Source organism: Plecotus auritus, assembly GCF_963455305.1.
Source record: "Plecotus auritus genome assembly, chromosome: 6".
NCBI lineage: Eukaryota > Metazoa > Chordata > Mammalia > Chiroptera > Vespertilionidae > Plecotus > Plecotus auritus.
Window position 1 is genome coordinate 149,976,626 of NC_137773.1, and position 21,848 is coordinate 149,998,473.

A 21,848-nucleotide genomic window follows, 5' to 3' on the forward strand; every position below is an offset into this window, starting at 1 on the left:
TCTACAGCTTTTTGATTCTCTTCCCCATCCAGTGCCTCACGGGGTGGGTAGCAGCCTTGCTGAGGGAGGATCAGAGTCCGCTTTTCGCATAGGAAGAACTGCCCAAGGGCAGACAGCTGCTGAGTGGCTAGACAGCTTTGAGGCCTTCCTCTTCGCTCTCAGACTCATTCCACTGGGCCCCATCGCCCTGGCACTGAGCTGACTGTAAGCATCGGTAATGCAAATTGCTAAAAGCGCAGGTGTGTTCACCGTATGCACTTGTCAGAGATTCTGGGAGCGTGAAGGGAGCTGGGGTCTGTGTGGCATCTTCAGGGAATTAGCAGGAGCTCAGTCTTCTAAGATCAGGGGTTTGCTTGATTAAACATTTGATGAATGAATTAATAAATGGATGAATTGTCATCTGAGTAACCCACATATGTTTAACCGTTAATCAAAATAGGTTTTAACTGCAGAAATATTTTAGCTGAGGCAGAAAGGAAGAGGTGGAAGGGCTGGCCTACAACTTACCAGGTCCTCGCCACGAGGTCCTCTCACCTCATGGCTGAATATTTGAGAGGACCTCCCCTGAAAAGCACAGACAATAGTATTTACACAACCCTCTGGGGAAAACCGAAAGAGGATTTAAGGGTGTCCATATGGAACAAATTTCATTACATTCTCTCTGCAGTATTTAATTACGATGATAAAAATAAAATGCAAGTATTAGGAAAGACACTGGATTTATATGAAACTTCCAATATTATCTTTTCAAGAAGCTTTAATGAAAACTCTGAGCTTTCTTTCGTGACCTTAACTTTTTATATCAGGATTTATGCTTGAAATTGTTACACACCATTTCTGATCACGATGTTTTTAATTAACAGTGTCTTTAAATTCTTCCTAGTTTGCTGTGATGAGAAACTTTGCTAAGTAGTGATAAGTTTCATTACAACATTAATTTGAAAATTACATCAATACCAATTGTATTTAAAGACCCTAATTGAAGTTCCTCTTCATACACTAACAAATTTACTGTGGAAGTTTCTGGTAGTATTATGGACAGATTTTAAATCCAATCAAACATTTTCAGATCTAGTGTTAAATAATGCAAAACACGGATTTCTTATTGGAGCAGTCACCCTGCAGCTGGCTTGGGGTGAGAGGCAGCAGGGCATGCCAGCAGACAGCTACGATTAAATGACCCCGGCTGGATATAATACTTTTGGCCTTGTTTGTGGTATTATCTTTAGGCCAAGGGTCCAAAATACATGAGTTGAGATTCCAGAAAGATTCAGACCATTGGGTGATTTTGTGACAGAGTTGGACATGCTATCTAGAGTTGCACCCACAGGAACTCCACCTGTCCTTCCTACACCAACCACCCTCCATCTGTCCCTTCCTCACTGTCCCCAGGCAGCTGCACTGGCACTGCAAACTTCCCCTTGAGTGCACAGAGCACCAGCTCCTCCAATATGCCAGGGGCCCCCACCCATTGTCCAGTGTCAAAGGAGATGGACACGTGGTCCAGCTTCCCCTTAGTCCCATGCAGCAAGCCCAAGATGCCTTGTGTCATTCATTGGGTTTGTAATGTACAGAGACTATGGGTTGCTTAGTCATACCTGGCTTTCCTCCAAGGAGCCCCAAGCCAGAAGCTCTGGCCATCCTGGGCTTGGCCTGGCCGCCCCAAATGTGAAGGGCTTCTAAGACCCCAGGGCTCCCCAGTAACCCAGGTGGAATGCTCTGACTTGGCTAATGTACAACCCCAGTTCTCCAAGATGCCCAAAGGTGTGCCACGAATGTGTGTAAGTCGGTTTGTGGTCCCATCCATTTAAAGACTACGTTCTTAGTGTGACAGGTGACACTAAGCACAAGTACTGCCCCCTCTACACAAGTGAATGTTCGCAGACAACCAGGCTGACCAGACAGGAGGTAAAGCACAAGGAAGCTCAAGGCCTCTTCACCTGGAGTCCACAGCCTCCCTACTACGGGTCCAAAGACAGATTTTAGGACTCGGTGAATTTGGATAGGAAACACTGGCATCCTTATTCTCAATAGCTCTCCCTGAACTTGAGCTTTTATTCCATTAGGATTCTAGGCCATGAGCCACAGCAGTGCTGGCAGACCTGGGGCTTTCTTCCCATGGAAATCAGATCTTTTCATATTTCATTACAGTGTGGCAGACACCTCAAAATATTATTTTCATGCATCCTTGCTTCAAAGCATAGGAGGGGATAGACCTACTGCTTGGTCATGTTATTTAATGAATTAACAGAGGCACGTATTATATCACAAATTTGTTTTTCTTCGGTTTTGATAACTGAATTCTGATATAATTGGTTTTCTTTTTAATATTATGTTATGCACTTAATCATTATTCTCAGGGATCCATAGGCTCCACCACTGTCAAAGAAGTCACTGGCCCACGGAAGGTTCAAAACTCTAAGTTTTGAACTTAGAGTTCAGGCCACCAGCTCCCAGGGACTTGGAAAGTAATCTGGGAGGCCAGCAGGGAGAGGGATGGAGGGATCTGGCCTGTGGGAGGAAGAGAGGCAGCTCTCCCAGCTCCAACTTGGTCCTGGGCCCTGGGGCTATGATGCATAGCCTTTCTCATTCTGCTTTGGCATATTTCTAAGGAACACTTAATAACATGTTGAAAAATTTCGGATCTCTGGAGGACAGTTTGAGAAATGTGGATTTAAGGAATGACTTAGCCTGAGAAGATACTGGAATTGCTTGGTGTTATTAAAAAATGTGTTAGTGTGAAACCTTTTTGGAGCCAAATAAAGAGATCTTTGTCTACAAATGTTAGCCCATGTCAAAGGTGGCAGGTGGAACCTACCAGCGATCTAGAACTTTCCCCATCCTTTTCCCATATGAACAGGCTGCTGCCAGGGTGCTATGCTGGGCTGAGGGGCCTCTCTACCAGGAGGGATGTCCCTAGAGAAGTCCCTGGACTCCTGCCCCAGCCACTGCTCACTACGGGGATACATGGGGACCTGCACATTTGCAGTCCATGCTCCTGCTGGCAGCAAAGACTATGCTCAATCATGGCTGAGAGATTAACTGGTAAAGACACTCATGCCTTGTTTGTAGCATTTAATATTAGGCTGAGGATCTGAGACACATCTCCTAGATTGCAGGGTGGTCCAGGGACTGGTTTTAGTTCATGCTATTCATCAGAGATAAGACAAATCCAAGAGACAGCCCACCCAGAGGCCCCATTGCTTCCCCAAGCCCGTGCCATGGGCATCAGGACAGTGCTGAGAACGGGCAGTGAGCTCACCCACACTGGGTGCCTCCTAAGAGATGGCTGTTCTGTGAAAGCTCTGGGCAAACTAGTGTTGCCGCTGATCCATTTTCCACAGCTGAAGACGAGAGTGGGCTCATGTCACGCGCCTGGCTTCTCTTTCTCTTTTGCCCAGCCATGCCTGTGGCGATGTTGGGGGACTTGCCAAGCAGTCTTAGGGCACAGCCCCCATCGCACCACATTTCCCATCAGTGGTCTATAAGCCTCTCTCAAACGTTCTATAAACAGTCCACGTCTCACCACTGAGGTTGGTGCTGAGCATTCCTGCAGCCTCTATGTACAATATGGTTAGCCCAGAAGCTTGCCCTGGCTGGTTATTAGGGGCTTGGCTGCCAGAACCCTCCGTAATCCTGGAAACTGCTCCCTTCACAGGCAGCCCAAGACCCTGCTCTATTAGAGGGAGAGGCGCCTTGCAGAGTGTGGGCCCTGGCAAAGCCCCTCCCTACATGATCTCAGGGTGCAGAAGCCCCCACCCACAGCCCTTATTCAGATAGAGCTTAATTGCTACTCCCCAAAGATGGCTGCCACCGTCACTCCGGAGTGTGAGCTGAGAGTGGAAAATATGAAATGTTAGAACAGCATGTGCTGCGTGTGCTGTGATGATTTCTGAATATAAGCTTGGATTTGTAGTTATTGCTACCTATCAGAATCTTTCTTTGGTAAGAGCTTAAGTTATAATTCACATACCATATACTAGTAATTCACCCATTAGAAGTGTACAATTGAATAGTTTTTAGTTGTGTTACTATCAGAGTTAGGCAACCGTCACAATTGATTTTTGAACATTTTCATAATGGCAACAGGACACCCTGTGCACTTACTGATCATTCCTTCACCTTTTAATGACTGTTCACTTTAAAACTCAGCCTCAATGGGCTTGGCTGGGCTCCTGCAATCTCATCTCTCTCCAAAACATCATTCTGGGAGAGTTCCAGTCCCTAAAGTTGTGGTTCTTAATCTTGTTTTGGCTCACAGATATCTTGGAGTCTGATGAAAACTGTAGACGCTCTCCCTCAGAGAAATACACATATGCAGATTTATACATTGCATTTAATATAAGGAAGTCCCTGGGCCTAACACCACTCGAGCATCGCCTTGATTAGGTTCTTTCTTTTCATTAAGAGGAGTATAAACTTCTTCCGATCAGATTGTCAAATCATTTGAATGTGGCCGTAATGGACAACATAAAATTTCCAAATTCTAGCTTCCCATGGTGGGGGGGAGGGTGAGAGTGAACTGTGTTATTTGAAGTATCAAAATTGCACTGTGGAGAAATGGCCTTTTCAAAAGATTGCAGCCTACCATTCTTCTAAATGCCCCACTTGATCAAGCCAGAACACGAGAGCTTCAGGACCCTCTCAGGACGGCTTCCTCCAAACTGCACCTCAGTCTATGCCATCAGCCTGTACTGAAGCAACCGTAAGGCAGCTGTACACACCCTCCGGTTGTGCCGCGCCAGCACGGCCAAGGGTGCACCTGAGTGGGGGTGGCTGAAAGGCTCAGAAAAGACAGACAAGAGAATGAAAGCTGGGTCTCGGTGGGACGCTGCTTCTCTGAGAGACAGCGACCGCGCCCACAAGCCGTGTCTTTATTTTATTGCCAGATTCCAAGAGGCAAAGTAAGGGCGTGGTCAAGATGTTTACAACATTCTCATAGGTTTCGATCCAGTTACATGCACCTGAACTCTGTCAAGCCCACATCACTCAGGCACGTGGGGCCACGTGTTGGGACCATAGGTTCAAGCTTACAACCACAGCTGTTGGCTATAATTGTGCTGGGAGGGCTCTGCCCTCCAAGCTGGGACTTGAACGTGGCCATGAGAGGACTGTGCCCTCTCATTACTCCGAGGCTTGAACCTGTATAAATGCTGTAGCCGCGCCCCACATCCGGTTACTAGCAGTTATGGAAACACTGTGCTCACACACCCAGCCCAATGCAGCACACACGCAGGAAAATGCTTCTCCTGAGCCCACATTCTGCTTTCATCTGGTGGCGTCATAATGCTTTTAAGTCATAATGGTTTGCTTTTGCTCTCAAGAAGCTCGGAGGCCGTTTTTCTGCCTGCCTCTAGCAGCTGGACGGGACTAGATGCTCGCCTGTGGATCAACATTTACGGCCCTTGTTTCCCCTTTGGCCTGAATCCACCCTTTGTTCCTATTGGATGCATTTTTCTATTTCTGTCTCAAACTGCTTCTAGAACAAGTCAACGCATTTCTTCTTCTAGCCTTGCCATTCTGTGCTTGAATGCAATTCATGACAACTGTTTGCTTGATATATGTTCTCAGTGACAGAGCTTACTTTATAGTTCTTTTTCTCACCTGAAACTTTGAGGTACTAGACTCAGGGTGTTTTGCAAGCAGATAATCCTCGCCCATAATTTACCAGGTGTTGTGTGTTTGCGTATAAGAGGGAAGGTAGGATTTTTCTAAGTAGACATAACAGAAACACAGAGTGTTGGTTGTATTTTTTCTATCCAACAAGATACTTCCATAGCACTTATCAGGCCAGGCACTGATCTAACAGCTTTCCACATGTTAATTTAATATTCACAAAAACCCTGTGAGTTGGGTATGATTTTTTATTTCCCCCCACTTTACAGATGAGAAAACTGAGGCATGGAGAGGTTAATTTACCCAAGGTCACAAAGCGAGTAAATGGCAGAGCTAGGGTTAGGAACTGGGTCCTCTGCCTGCAGTCAACACTCTATCCTTAGGCTCTGCTAGAACGAGCCTGGGCATTAGGACCTGCCACCTGGGGACAATGGCATCCACTGCATCCTACACTTGAGATTAAATGAGACTCCATGCAAAGCTGGTGTCCATCCCCCAACGGGAACCCAACTTTGTCCTCTTTGGCCAAATCAGCACAGAAATCCAGACAAAACTTCAGGAGGCGTCCAGGCCAAGCTGCATAACTCACCCAACAAAACATTACCTGTAAACACCAAAAGTAGACTGCAGCTCCCCATCTTCTCTTCTCATTGGGTACCTATCACTGAGAGGCTTTCTAAAATGTGTATTAAGAAACGAACTCAAATTTTGTTTTGACGTATTTTAATATTTGGCATCCTCTTTCTGAAAAGTGAAGCTGAGAGATTACAGCCAAATGCTCTGCCAAATTTAGACAACCAGTTAACTGCTTCAACTTTAAACAAACCAGGGTACTTTAAAGGAAGTACATCGGACCTCAGGATGCCTTAGGTATTTCCAATGATGAGAGTCTGTCACTGTCTCCTCGTCAACGTGTCCTAAGACAATTTCAGAAGCAGGGATTGGACCCTGCGTAGTTTAAGCAGATGTTTGGGACAGTCTGAAACTCAGAAATCCCCTCATAGCAACCCACATGGGTATAGTATTTTTTGAGTCTGCAAAGCCCAGTCAGAACTATATATATTAATGTTTTTATTGATTTCAGAGAGGAAGGGAGGAGAGATAGAAACATCAATTATGAGAATCATCGATCTGCTGCCTCCTGAACGCTCCCTACTAGAGATTGAGCCTGCAACCTGGGCATGTGCCCTGACCAGGAATCGAACCCTGACCTCCTGGCTCATGGGTCGATGCTCAATGGCTAAGCCACACTTGTCGGGCTAGAACTATATTTTCAGTAAACCCTCCCAACCCCAAGAGGTAATGATCCCATTTTATAGGTTAGAACAAGAAAGCCCAGGAGGGTAGTGATTTTCATCCATCCAGTACTTGCTTAGTACTAATTGTGTCTTAGGCAGCGAACTGAGGATCTGGGCAGGACCTGGCCCCTGCTTTTAGGGAGGTTCTATTAAGTGGGAGAGGCGAAATTCAAAGAGCAGCCCACACATGAGAAATGAGGAGAGAGTCTTCCTGGGCCTGGGCAGGGGTGTGGGAAAGCTTTTCGAAGCAAGGTAACAGAGACACGTCAAAGTGCGTGGAGAGAGGACACTGACCCACAGCACGTGCAGAGGCACGAAGGGAAAATGTAGTGCATCTCAGAAAGGACATTTACCTGCTGATTCAAATCATCTGAGCTCTGCCCAAGTGCTGGGCTGGTGCTGGGGAATGGGGACCCTACTACAAATGAGACAAAGTTCTTGTCCTCAAGGAGCCTAATCCTAAGGTAGAAATAAACGATAAAAACAGAAACCAAATAAAAATATTTCAGAGAGTGGTGAGCACAAGAAGGAAATAACTCAGGGAATGAGCTGGAGAAATTGGGTGGAGCAGGTCTCAGGTGCAGTAATCAGGGGACCTGAGTGCAGAGCTGAGAGAAAATGCCAATCACGGGCCAGGTGAGAGGGATTCCAGGTAAACAGCAAGCACGGTGCCCTCACAGGTGAAGCTGGCTGTGGTCAGGAAACAGCAAGGAGGCCAGCATGGCTGGAGCAGGAAAGAAAGACGATGTGGTGGGTGATGGGGGCCTTGTGGGTTGTGACAAGCAATTCAGATTTATCCTGAGTGCAGTAAGGAGCCTTTCAAGGGAGGCAGCAGTGACACTGCTCATTTCCATTCCTAATGGATAACTCTGAAGGCTGAGAAGAATGAATTATTGGGGCCAGGGGTAGGAGTAATAGCAGTTAGAAGGCTCCTGCCAGAATCTAAGTGAGAGATAGGTTAATCTGGATCAGGGTGATGGCTGTGGAGAAGAGACAGTGTTTTGATCTGAGAGAGATTTTTGGAGGCAGCACTGACAGGGCCTCCCAAAGGTTTGGATATGGAGGTGTGAGTGAGGCAGGGATTAAGGATAACTCCTAGCAACTGGCAAACAGGACACTGTCCTGACATGGAATGTTGTGAGAATGCAGAGATGCTCACCCGACATTCAGGTGAAGATAGTCCATGAGCAGGTGTCTAAGACAGCAGCTCTGCGGAGAGTTCCACATTAGTTTTGAAAGTTAAGGGTCACTGGCCTGTAGATGGTAGTCAAAGCTCGAGACTCGAATGGAATATTCTAGGGGAGTATGCTGAGTGAGAAAACCCATGTCTTGGTCCAGGGTAGAGGGGGAACTAGATGAGGAAAAGCCAGAAAACTACGATGAGATGGAGTGGCCAGTGAGGTAGGAGGGAAACCAGGAGTGTAAGGTCATAGAGACCGGGAGACGAAGAGGGAGAGGCCAACTGTGTGAAATAATGCTCTGGTGACCTCAAGGGCAAGAAAGCAGCTTCCTGGTGGGGATGGAAGTGGAGCTGGAGAGGGTTAAGAAGAGAGGAGGAAGTGAGGAGGTGTCAATAGTCACAGCAGACATGTGGGTGAAGAGGAGCAACTCTGTGGAGCAGGAGACAGAGAGGCATGAGGAGTTTTAAAGAAAGGAGCACTCACAGGGTGTTTATATGCTGACAGGAAAGCACCACTGGACAGGGGACCACAACAGCCCTGTCCTTGAGCTGGCAAGTATACTATGGGTCACCTTGTCTCTAACTGCACATCCTAGCTCTCTGCTCATCTACTTCCTATGATCCTCACATGCTGCCACCCTTCAGGGCCTCAAGCATGGCATTTTGCTACTCTCTCCACTCCCTCCTTGGTAGATCTTATCAGGTGGATCTTATCAACTCTCCAAGGTTTCAAATCCCTGCTGCACATTGAGATCTTTGTCTCCGACTTGATCCTCTTAGAAATGGGACATTTCCATGGGATGGTCCATGGGCAGCACTCATTAGAACCAATCCGTCCATCCCTCTACCTCTCTCATACCTGTGCCCTGAGCAAGAGGCCTTCCCATCAAAGTGCTTTAATCCCTCTATATTCCTCCAGCCCAACCCTGCATATTACCAGCCCCACTGGCTAGTAAGCAGCAAAACCAATACATCAATCAGATCAGTGTGACTGAATCCATACTCCTACCTACTTCCCTCAAAAACGTATCTGTAGTTACTTGATTTTCAACACGTACCATAAAATCTTTATTTTAGCCTATAGCTAGTCACATTTAAGTCAGCAAGAGAAAGTATCACTTTACGATAATAAACACAGATGAGAAACAAGTCTAGCAAAGTGGTTTATTCTTACAAGTTAGTTGCTGGGAAAGTTTCTTCAAACAGACCATGTGGTGGAAATGCCTTGGAGAAGGATCGTCTTTCAGATTTCTTTACAACAGCGCTACGATTTTATATCTCCGTGTTTAAAGAGCCACTACTTCAGATGACAGTAACTCTTGGGTGTTTGTTTTTATTTCCAAGTTTGTGGTTTTTCTGAAGAAGCTACTTTAAGGTTGTGAACTGTCTCACTGTCTTTTCACTCTCTCTTTTCAGTTCCTCAATGTGGGCGTCTAGACGCTCGAGTATATGATGAGACCGCAGTTCCTCCTCCTCCAAAAACCTTGTAGCTATCGAACCCAGGGGAGACACAGCCGAGGTACACTAGAGGAGAAGCAGATTTTGACATACGTAAGTGGAATAGTCTGTTTCTAAGACATGTTCTGCATGATATTTTCTAACTAGAAATATTGAGGTGATTTTAAAAGAATATTTCTTCCTCTTAATAAATTGTTGTTTTTATCCTAATACAAGAATATTTCTAAAAAATAGTTCTGCAAAAAATAACACAGATTTCTTCCGTTCTGACCCAAATTGTGTAAGTGTAAAGTGTTATGCAAGATGTTAATTACTGGTCCGAAGACTGTCTCATTTTACACTTGTACATCCTCTTTACCCCAAAAGAAAATATACACTTAATGCCTGTTATTCAAACCCACTTTTGAACTCTGAATATGTTACTTTCACTTTATAAAACAGAATATCTACCTAAAAAATATTAGACACTGGTTAAAACCAATTATTTTTCCCTTCTCCAAAATTTCTGTGTCCCTTGTTTGACACTCTTGGGCTCAGTGATAGTTCAGACCTCAGACTTTAGAAAGGAAACACAGGCCAGACGCAGTAGAACCTCATCGGCTGCAGGTGTTTTCTATAAAGTCACCTCAAGAAATTGAATTAGCGAATACAGAATCATTGCCCCTGGGGAAACACACACACACATCCCATATGAATTATCATGCTAAAAACAACTGATTCTGGTAGAGTCTACTTTCATTTTACAAAATGAGTTCAGAAGTGGTTAGGGACTTGCTGGAGGCCAGCCCACTAAGGATGCCAGTGCTGGGTCTCAAACCCTGCTCCCTGGGCCCGAGCTTCCTGCTACGGTGCGCTGTAGGAGAGCTGAAGCAAGAGGGCAGGGCCGCCATGGCCACCTCAGCTGGGAATGTGCAAGTCGGGTCACTCAGATTTGTCATAGCTCTGCTCGGGTCCACGAATGAGGTGGCAGAACTTCTACTACTGACTGGGGTTTACGGATATTTTAAGCAAGGAGGCAAATTCACAAATACCGAATCTGTGACTAATGAGACCGACTGTATTCCTAGTGGTCTGAGGTAACATTCTATAATCAAACACACTGATGTTGTTGAAGTAAAATGCTAATGGGACAAATAAAACCACATCACATCAATTCAGGTCAGGTTTTAGTGCCAAGTAGGTTCTGCTGCCAAACTCGGTAAGAAAGTTAGGTTTCAGGACTGTTTTGGACTTTAGAATTACATAGAGGTGAAGTGGGGATTTATTTTGAAACCGATGATGGGAATGAGTGGCCCGAGGCCAGTGCTTCAGTACAGAAGGCAAAAACGATGCCAGCATTTGCACGGGAACCAAGAGCCAGCACAGTGTCAGAGGGCAGCCTCTGCCGGCAGGGCCACCACTGTGTGGCTCCGACACGTCAGATGCAATTCCTTCCTCCACCCCTGCCTACTCCCTTGCCCTTTCCAACAGTTCCCTTTTCCTGCTTCACTGTCTGTCTGAGGACTATCCTGCCATCCAGAGGTATTCCTTAAACCAACAGTTCCAATACAAAATGACCCTCTCTAAAAAAAGGAATTTCCAATTAGGGTAAAACCAAATTAATATCTAGAACTTAGGTTATATTTCAGAATTAAGATGTATTCTGCAAAGTAATCATGGCTGAATGTGTCTTCATAAGCAAAACCATCAGACAGAAATACATGAGAATAATAAAGAGTATTTAGTACTTTAGAGAACCAGTAAGAAACAAAACAAAATGAAAACGTATCATGCTATTCCCCCTTAAAATAAAAGATAAAATCTAAGTAATCTTAATAAACTAAGAAGATCAGGAAGTTTCCATACCGAACACATAGACGCCTCTCGGTCATTTACACTCTCAGAGATAGTGTCAGAAAAAAGGACTTCATTTGGATCTAGCACTGAAGGCAAAGAGTGAGCTTTGTACAGAAAGTTGGAAGGCACAGAGCTGCAGGAGCTGGAAGGGCTCAGGTGAGAGCTCAGAGAGCTGAGGGCCCTGGCCACGGGCTCTACCCTATCCGGCGCTTGTCCTCGTGCAGAATGAAGGCCTGCTTTGTAGTGCTCAGTGTTCATTCCATCATGCCTGTGCTGGCCATGGGATGGCCTGGATAGCAGATTAGGAAACAAAAGTAAAAGTTGGAGCAATTTTTCTCATTTAAAACAGAAATGTTGAAGGCAGTTCACTTAAAAAGTAAATGAGAAGGCTAATTAGACAAGGCTGTAAATAAGCAGCCCACCGAGACCAGGTGTTTTCACTCACTCAGGTTCCAAATGCCCAATCCCCACTGCCAGGCCCCTGCCCTTAACACAGCAAGGAAGGCAAGCAAATTGCCAGAGTACCTAGTGGGGTTAGTGCCAGGACAAGGGGAGGTATTGTGCACATAAGAAGGGCACCTAGCCTTGGCCGGGTGGCTCAGTTGGTCGGAGCATCATCTCGTATACCAAAAGATGGTGGGTTTAATTTCTGGTCAGGGCACATACCTAGGTTTCAGGTTTGATCCCCAGTCAAGTCACGTGCAGGAGGCAACCAATCAATGTTTTTCTCTCTCATCGATGTTTCTCTCTCTCTCTCTCTCTCTCTCTCTCTCTCTCTCTCTCTCTCTCTCTCAAAAATAAAAATAAAAATATCCTCAGGTGAGGATTGAAAAAAAAGAAGGCACCTACCCTTACCTGGGATGAAGGAGGGTTAGAGCAATGAAGGTGTCAGCAAAGGCTTTGGGGAAGAAAATATGTAAACCATGTAGAAAGGCCAGAAGCCAGGTGGTTTTTCATTGAAGGCTGACTTATGGTAACAGCTTATAACTAACCAAAAATACAAAGCAAGCTTTTTCTAAAAAGCCAACTTATGGGGCAAGTGGGGCTGAGGAGGTGGCAGGCAACATGAAAGGCTCAAGGGAATAAGGATGTTGTTTATACCTATGGAAGCGCTCTATAACCCCCTCCATGTTTTAACCTGACAGTAGCCTTACTTGTGTACCCTGTATTTCAGAATTAAACATACAGCCCTTTGAAGATTTAATATCGTTAAGTCAGAAATAATTCTCAAAGAAATGAGAATTATATCACAATGATACACATTTTTAATAGACTGTGAAGAAATGTTACTTTGTATTCTTGAACCCAGGTGTTCTGCTGTGTGTCGGTTTTAAGAGCGTGTCATGGTTTTTTTGGCACATCTGAGTAGAAATCTCCAGCTTAGATTGGGTATCCATCAAATCTTTCTGTAGCTGCTGATTTTCAGACACCAATTTATTTAATGCCTCAATATAATTCTCCTGGAGGTCTGCTAGTGAAATCCCTTTTGCCTAATAAAAAAGAATACTAGAGTCACTTAATTTGTATAAGAATACTTGTGATCTGTGATATCCCTGCCAGTGGAAAATTACTTTCTTTTTAGTTGTAACTAGTTCATCTATACCTTTACTTTGGAAAAAGTGAAGATTTGCTTTTGGCTCTCTTGAGACTAAGAGAGAAAAGGGTTCTGTTTCTTGCAGTAAATGGATGCACACTTGGAGCAAATAGGGCTTTCCTGCTGTGTCAGGAATATGCACAGGTGGAGGAAGGCTCAGAGCTAGCAGGGAGGAAAGCTCCAGGTGAGAATCAGAAACAGAGAAAAAACAAGATAGCAGTCATGGGTTCTTCAAGAACGAGAAGGTTGGCCCTCGCTGGTTTGGCTGGATAGAGTGTCAGCCTGTGGACTGAAGGGTCCTGGATTCGATTCCGGTCAAGGGCACATGCCAGGATTGTGGGCTCGATCACCAGAAAGGGTCGTGCAGGAGGCAGCCAATCAATGATTCTCTCTCACATCAATGATGTTCCTATCTCTCCCTCCCTTCCTCTCTGAAATCAATAAAAATATATTAAAAAAGAAAGAGAAGGTTGAATAGCCCTGGAACTCCTGTGGAAGAATATCGAGAACAAAGAGACAGACAGAAAGAAAGAAATTGAACAGAAGTTTCCAAAAAGGAATTCTGGCCAGCAGGGACAACTTTTGAATAAATACTCTTTAGCCTTAGATATTTTTATATAACATTGGTACCTAATCTTGTGTGTGAAATATATTTGGACATGATAAAGCAGCACTCAACTACAAACTGGGAATTACTACTCTGATCTGGTCTGAGTTTTGATCATAAATGTTATTGCCTGGTAACATAGTACCTGGGGGGTGAGTGTCTGGACTACTTTTTTTTTCTGATGAAAAAATATTTCCATTAGCAGTCTGAAAAATTACCGTAATCTCTGGAGTTTAATACATTTAGCTTGGTCTTTTCTGTAAAGAATTTTTTGAAAATAAACTGATCAAGAGTGGTTTGACATACAGAATTTACCCAACAAAAGCATAAACTTTGAAATACAACCTTTCAACTCCTGTGTACCATTAGTGACAATGAGTTACAAAATCTTTCAATAAATTGTCAATGCCAGTTAAAATCCACCCCCTAAAAGAATCTGCAGAACACAGGATTTAAACTGCATACTATTGTCAAAACTGGAAACTTAAAACTATTTTAAGATGTGGTAAATAATTTATTTACCAGAGTTATGGTTCTCATTAAGGTAATTGATTTACTAAAATAGTCATTTAACCCTGGTCAGTGTGGCCAGTTAGTTGGAGCATTGGCCCATACGCAGAAGGGTCGCAGTTTTGATTCCTGGTCCGGGCTCATACGGGAGGCAACCAATCGATGTTTTTATCTTTCTCCCTCTTCCTCTCCTTTCCTCTGTCTCTAAAATCAATAAAAATCTATCCTTGGGTGAGGATTAAAAAAAGGCCCTGGCCAGTGTGGCTCAGTTGCTTGGGCATCACCCCATGCCCAAAGGTTGCCAGTTAGATTCCTGGTCTGGGTTGCAGGCTCAGTCCCTGGTAGGGGGTATGCAGGAGGCAGCTGCTTCATGTTTTGCTCTCCATAGATGTTTCTCTCTCTCAAATTCAATAAAAAAAATCTTTAAAAAATAGTTATTTAACCCAAACTTTCATTTGTAAAAGCAATTCTACCTTCCTAGGTGGTAAAATACAAAAAGACAATTTGTAATAACTATTCTTAATATGTACAACATATCCCCACTGCGTGTAACCTCAAAACCAGAGGGAATTTAAACTATGACAGGATTTTCACCAGCCTGAGTCTGATGCCTGATGTCATCAAATATACTTTCTTTTTAAAGATAATGCTTGCCTTTGCCAGGCATCTTTTTAAGTTTTCCCAAATTTTATTTTATTAACAACAATTGCAGATAAGTGAACATAAAAGGCAATATAAAAACTGCAGCAAGCACACACCTGGCTGTATAAAGAAAGGGCAGTACTACCACTGTTCAGTGGAGGTCTCAGGAGAAACAGAGCTGAACAGAATCTCTGGTCATGGTCAGGCTTAAGCGCCCCTGAGAGTTCCCAACTCATATGTGAACAGGTCCTCACTGCATGAGAGAAGATTCTATCAATCAGTTATTGCCAACTCCTGGGCCTTCTGAAGATTCTGTGTTATAAACCAGTTAGCTCTTGGCTCTCTCCACTGCTAACTTAGTACTGGCTTTATCAGGGCATATAAAGTCATTTCTATCCCTCCCTTCATCTTCCCCCTCACAAGATATTTAGCTCTTGTCTCCTTTCCTATTTTTACCATCTTGTAAGTTTGTGCTTTAAAGTAATTCCTTTTATTATAGGTTTAGAGGGCTAGGAGGAGAAAGCTAGGTTAGAGGCATATTTTCATCTGCCACCTATAGTGGCAGCATAATATTTTATAGTATAGGAAGCCACAAATTAACCATCCCTCTATAAATTAACATTTAGTTTATTTCACATTTTTGGGTATTGCAAACAACAATAAAATGACCATTTCTGCACATTTGCTCCTATAGGATGGATTCTTTGGGAATGAAAACTGATAGGACGTTTCTGGGGAATTATTTAGCAATAACTATCAAATTCAGAAAGGCACATAACTTGGGATCCCATTCCTGGTGTGGGCTCATATGGGAGGCAACCAATTGATATACAGGCTATATATATTTACACGTTTGTTGGATGTTGCTAAATTGCCTCCTAGAAAGGCTTTATCAATTCACTTTCTCATTAACAGAGCATGAAAGGGCCTGCTTCCCTGTATGTTTGCCAACACTGGCTATATTAATTAGTTTGTAAACATCAGTGTCAATCAAATAAGCAATAAAACATTTATTTATTTTGTTTTGATTATTAGGGAGGTTGAACAGCTCTCCTTGTTTTCTGGATTTTTGTATTCTATGAATTTTCTATTTATGTCCTTTGATCATTTTTCTACTGAATTATCTTTTATTATCTTTGTATGAAATCCTTATATATTAATATTTTATGTTAACCATCTGTCTGTTTATAGATTGTTTTCCCCAGTCTATTAGCCTTTTTTTATTTTATTTTTTTAATTGTCTTTTTTTTTAATAAATCTTTATTCAGATTATTACAATTGTTTCTCCTTTTTTCCCCCCATAGCTCCCCTCCACCCGGTTCCCACCCCACCTTCTGCCCTAACCTCCCCCCACTGTCCTCATCCATAGGTGTATGATTTTTGTCCAGTCTCTTCCTGAACACCCCCATACCCTTTTCCCCCTGAGAATTATCAGTCCACTCCCTTTCTATGCCCCTGATTCTATTATATTCACCAGATTATTCTGTTCCTCAGGTTTTTAATTCACTTGATTTTTAGGTTCACTTGTTGATATGTATTTGTTGTTCATAATTTTTATCTTTACTTTTTTCTTCTTCCTCTTCTTTAAGAATACCTTTCAGCATTTCATATAATACTGGTTTGGTGGTGATGAACTCCTTTAGCTTTTTCTTATCTGTGAAGCTCTTTATCTGACCTTCAATTCTGAATGATAGCTTTGCTGGGTAGAGTAATCTTGGTTGTAGGTTCTTGCTATTCATCACTTTGAAAATTTCTTGCCACTCCCATCTGGCCTGCATAGTTTCTGTTGAGAAATCAGCTGACAGTCGTATGGGTGCTCCCTTGTAGGTAACTAACTGTTTTTCTCTTGCTGCTTTTAATATTCTCTCTTTGTCTTTTGCTCTTGGCATTTTAATTATGATGTGTCTTGGTGTGGTCCTCTTTGGATTCCTTTTGTTTAGGGTTCTGTGCACTTCCTGGACTTGTAAATCTATTTCTTTCACCAGGTGGGGAAAGTTTTCAGTCATTATTTCTTCAAATAGGTTTTCAGTATCTTGCTCTCTCTCTTCTTCTGGCACCCCCATAATTCTGATGTTGGTACGCTTGAAGTTGTCCCAGAGGCTTCTTACACTATCTTCAACTTTTTGGATTTTTTTTTCCTTTTGTTTTTTCGGTTGAGTGTTTTTTGCTTCTTTGTATTTCAATTCTTTGACTTGATTCTCATGTTCCTCTAGTCTGTTGTTGGGTCTCTGTATATTTTTTATTTCAGTCAGTGTATGTTTAATTTCTAGTTGGTCCTTTTTCATATCTTCGAGGGTCTCGTTATATTTATTGGCCTTTTCTAGGATATTCTTAAAAAGTCTTATAACCGTGGTTTTGAATTCTATATCCAGTCATTTGTTTTCCTCCATTTCTTTCGTTTGTGATCTGTTTCTTTGTCGCCGCATTTTCACTGCTTCCCTGAGTTAGTAGGGTAGCTTTGTGTGCTAGGTTTCCTATATGGCCCAGTGGGTCGGCCTCCCCAGTTAACCTGAGGTGGATACTCTTGGTGCACCCCTTTGTGGACTGTGTGTACAGCCTTGTTGTAGTTAAGTCTTGATTGTTGTTGGTATCACTGGGAGGAATTGACCTCCAGGCCAGTTGGCTGTGAGGATCAGCTGTGTCTACACTGGAAGAAGTTCGGTGCTAGAGACAGCCTTATAGGATTAGACTTGCCTAAATGTAAAAGCCTCTGTGCTCAGCTTGGATGGGGTGGAGTCTCAGGGCGGAGCAGACAGTCTTGGCTTCCCATCAGCCTTGCCCTTGCGTGTGCACGTGCCTCCAGACCTCTGTCTTCCCCGGCTCCCAAGCCTCCACCCGAGAGTCCAGATTCCCCCCCCCCCCCCCCCGTAAGAGCATGGGTCCCCAGGGGCTCGTCTGGAACTGGGGTTCAGTGCAGTCAGAACTGGGGTTCAGTGCAGTCAGGAGCTTCCGACTCCCTTCTGCTAGGGAAAGCCTGTGGCAACCTCCGCAGCCTTTGTGCACACTGGCGTGTGCGCCTCCAGACCCCTACCCGCCGGGGCTCTGCCGGGTCTCCCCTGGGTCTCCGAGTCTCCGGGTGCCTTTCTCTCTACCTGGAAGTCCAGACTCCCCCTGTATGAGCCTGGGTCCACGGGGTTTCGCCCGGAACTGGAGTTCAGTACAGTCGGAACTGGGGTTCAGTGCAGTCGGGGGCTTCCTTCGCCCTCCCGCCAAAGAAAGTCAGCCAGGCTCTCAGCCGCCCTTCCTCTCTGCACGCACAAAGACCCTTTGCCGTACCTCCAATTCTCTGTGAGCTTTTCTCTTTCCTTCTAGTTGTAGAATTTCCACTCAGCCAGCTTTCCTGTGGTTCTGGATGGTGTCCGTTCTGTCTTTTAGTTGTAGTTTTGAAATTGTTGTGTGAGGCAGCAGTTTATGTGCTTACCTATGCCGCCATCTTGGTTTCTCCAGTCTTTTTTTTTTAAATGGGATCTTTTGCAACCCAGAAATTTTGCATTTTTATTTTGTAAAATTCCTTACACTGTAAATTCTTTATGGTTTCATGATGTTAAGAGAATCTTACCCTCCCAAAAGATTATAAAAATAGTTCCCCATATTTTCTTTTAGTTGAAATGAAGTGGTCATTTAGTGTGTTGCACTTCCTCCCACCCAGCCCCCATAATCCGTAATTGTGAAATTAGAACTACATGAGAGCAAATAGGGGCACTGAGTAACTATGCATCTTTGGAGGCATATATTCTCTTGGAAGTACAGGAAAAAAAGGATTTCTATAGTCCTTGAGCATTTGACCTACATCAAAAAAAGATGGGTAAGAATAGATGGGTCATTTTGCAAGTTATAAGAATTTATAACAAAACAGTTAAGAGCATTTATAACAAAAAGAGAATTTATAACAAAATAGTTAAGGGCTCACTGTTAGTTCATCATGCTCTCTCTGGTTTCATAGGAGCTAGTACACATTTCTTATCTCTCTACTGGACCATTCTCAATCTCAAGCATTGGTGGGGAAGGTCTGGCGCGCAGGCCGTATAGGGCTCACTGAATCATTTGGTCTGGCCGTGCCAAGGCATTGGGGTAAGTTAGTTAAATGTTTGATCAAATATAGCAGGCTAATTTTTGTGTTGATAATTTTATATGGCCTATGAATAATGTTATAAATACCCAAATGGCCCTTGGCAGAAAAAAGGTTCCCCACCCCTGTCTTAAAGAGAAGAATTCTCTTACTCATCCTTGTGGCATCATCTAGTAAAATGATCTGAACATAAAATATTTTAGAATATTTGATTAAATTAATTCCTTCTTATAGAAATGTAATTAAAACTAAATTACTAACAAGATGATATACTTCATAATGAAAATATATTGTGAACATAATAATTATAATAACAGCATCTAACACTTTTTGTGTACTTACTAAATGCCAAAGCACTATGCTAAATCCTTTATATACATAAATGTATTTTAACACATGCATAATATCAAAGGTATCTTCCAGTTGCTGGAGGAGAGAATCAAGTTTGGCTCACTTCCATCACTATATTTGAGAAGGTTTCTGCAGAAAGATCATTTCATATTTGATCTTAACTCTCTTTACAATATCAATATTTACAAAGTGATTTCTTTAAAGGCTTGGGTAGCAGAAAAACTCATTTCTATTTATGTACCTCATGCAAACCCACTTCCAGTTTCATCACCATTTCAGAAAGATGACGATTTTCTAACTTGAGTGACTCCAGCTGATCCAAAATCTCCTGAGAAGGAAAAAGCAGAAAATACAAATACACAGAAATAACAAATCAAGTTTGTTTTCACATGTAATTTTCATTAGGTAAAGTTATATTCTTCATTAATATATAAATACTTTCTTAAAATATTTTTAAAGGTGTTTCAAGATGAATCAACATACATGTGATTAAAATATTATTCTAAGAAGATGAATCAGTTCACTAGCAGAGCTCTAACCCTCCCTGTGTTAGCCTCCTCTGATTGGGCTGATTGGGCTTCTACCTCCAACATCACGTGGACTGCACGTTTTTCAGAAAATAATACCTTACTTTCAGTCCTCATTCTCCTGTCTTTCTGCTCAACCAAAAAGTCCTGCCTTCCTTGGCTTCCTGCTTCCTTAGTGAAACTTTCCTTCCTTATTGCTGCTATTTTTTTTTTTTTTAGCTTCATGCCAACACCATTTTTACCCTAAATGAGTAATGTCCTAAGTTTGGTTCAAGTCTCTGCCCTTCATACTCTATGCTTTCTCATTATAATCTAAGTCTCTCAGCATGTTTCAAATGCCAACTTCATGCAAATACTTCCACAGCTAAATGTCTCATCCTGATTTTAATCTTGAACTCCAGGCCCTCTATGGAATTGACTATTAGCAATTTCCATGTGAAAGTCCAGCCTTCCTCACAAGCCAAATGTGCCAAACCAATGTCCCCTCTACCAGCTTCCCTGTTTTGTATACCTTTCATACAAATTCATTATCCTCCCCCTAACTGCTTGTTATCTTTTCCCTATTTCACTAAAGAGCATCACTTTCCACTCAGTTGGAATCCAGTGACATCTTTCTTTAACTCACCCCCAACCCACCCCAACCCACCCCCATCCAATCAAATACAAAGCTAGATATCTCCAGAATTCATCCCTTTCCCTCTACCTCCCTTGACCACTGCTCAGACCACTATTCTACTGTTAGAACAGCATCTGGGTAGTCTCTTTGCCTCCTTGCTTCTTCCCCACATGATGACCACAGAGATCTTTTATCCTACTTGAAGCCACACTCCAACTCTTAAACATGACTGACGGGACTCTTTAGGAGCTAGCCCCTGCTTTCCAGTCCCTTCCACTGTCACTTGCCCCACTTGTACTCTAGTCTGTCACGGAGAACATGTCACACTCTCACCACACCCCACAGCATCAGCCTCCTCACTTGTCTGTGTCTAGTCTCACCTCCCCACCAGTCCTCCCTAGAATGCTCGTTACCCAGCATAGTCTCAGTTCAAAGCAGGTGTCTAATAAAAATTTACCCAATTAAATACTATGGAAATTATAACTTTAATAAATTCAATCTTCAAAAACAAACTTCAAGTAAAATGAGGTTTTGTTGGAGTATCACCTTGTGCTCTACTGCTTGTTCCTCTGCCTTTTGTATCTCTGCTTTGAGTCGCTTTTCCATGTCGGAGGAAGAACTTTTGGCAGAAGCAATAGTGACATCTCGCTGATGTAACTCCCGAGTTAACTGGGAGATTTCCATCTTCATTCCTTCGAGTGCAGAACTGTAACTCTGGTCAGCCTGCAAAATCTGTTCTTTCAACTACAAAGAAACAGGAAAACATAATATTAAGAGAAAGCATATAGATTGAAAAATACATTAATAGTTAAAATAATATGGTAATTTTTATCTTAAAACATGAATAGTTTCCTAGATTAAATCTGCAGAAAATTAGCAGTTTACCAAGTTGCATATCTGTACTGAAGGTCAGCTAGTTATACCCATAATCACTTATATCTCAAAACAGGACAGATACAACTGTCCCTCGTATTCAAACACTGAGAACCAGTATCAAAGCCCATGCACATATTATTTAGAGGGCAGCACCTGGGAACTTCATTCTTTTGTTAGCTACAAATCTAAAAATTTTGCTTACATGGTTTCCTGGTCCATAGACGATAATAGATAAGAAGAAGAGAAGGGCTAGAAGTAACCTCAAAGAAGTAATAAAAAATCTGAGTCAACAAGCAGGACAGCCAGGGCCCATTACTGCAGAGACAAACAGCTCTGCACACCTCAACAGCTAACAAGAATATTAACTACAGTCAGCACAGAGAAGCGACCTATCCATACCACCATCTACTCCTGAATACAAGTGGCCCCTTGAACTACATTTTTCTCCTATTAAAAATAACTCCTACAACCTCCAAAACCCAGAAATCAATTCATAAGTACAAACAATTACCTTCTTAATCTCTGCCCTGTACTCATTGTTATGTACTTCCATCTTCTTCAATTCTTCATATTTTTCCATTAGTTCTTGACTCAGCTGTTTACATGTTATACTCACAGATTCCAAGCTGTATGACAAAAATAGGATCACATATTTAAAACAAAACCCC

General features: G+C 42.9%; 1 protein-coding gene across 15 annotated transcripts in view; it reads right to left on the reverse strand.

Annotated features, from left to right (window-relative positions):
- Positions 1-9,238: 9,238 nt before the first annotated feature.
- Positions 9,239-21,848, reverse strand: part of CEP63 (centrosomal protein 63) — a 48,807-nt gene continuing 36,197 nt past the window's right edge. For 8 of the 15 annotated variants that reach the window (XM_080672583.1, XM_080672580.1, XM_080672574.1 and 5 more), the window contains 6 exons: positions 21,692-21,806; positions 20,851-21,048; positions 19,403-19,489; positions 12,679-12,878; positions 11,398-11,677; positions 9,239-9,618 (listed from right to left, as the gene is read on the reverse strand). In XM_080672583.1, the coding sequence (XP_080528709.1) occupies positions 9,460-9,618; positions 11,398-11,677; positions 12,679-12,878; positions 19,403-19,489; positions 20,851-21,048; positions 21,692-21,806 (1,039 nt within the window). In that variant the 3' untranslated portion in view covers positions 9,239-9,459. The remainder of the gene's footprint in view (positions 9,619-11,397; positions 11,678-12,678; positions 12,879-19,402; positions 19,490-20,850; positions 21,049-21,691; positions 21,807-21,848) is intronic. The other 7 variants (XM_080672584.1, XM_080672575.1, XM_080672586.1 and 4 more) reach the window with 3 other exon arrangements.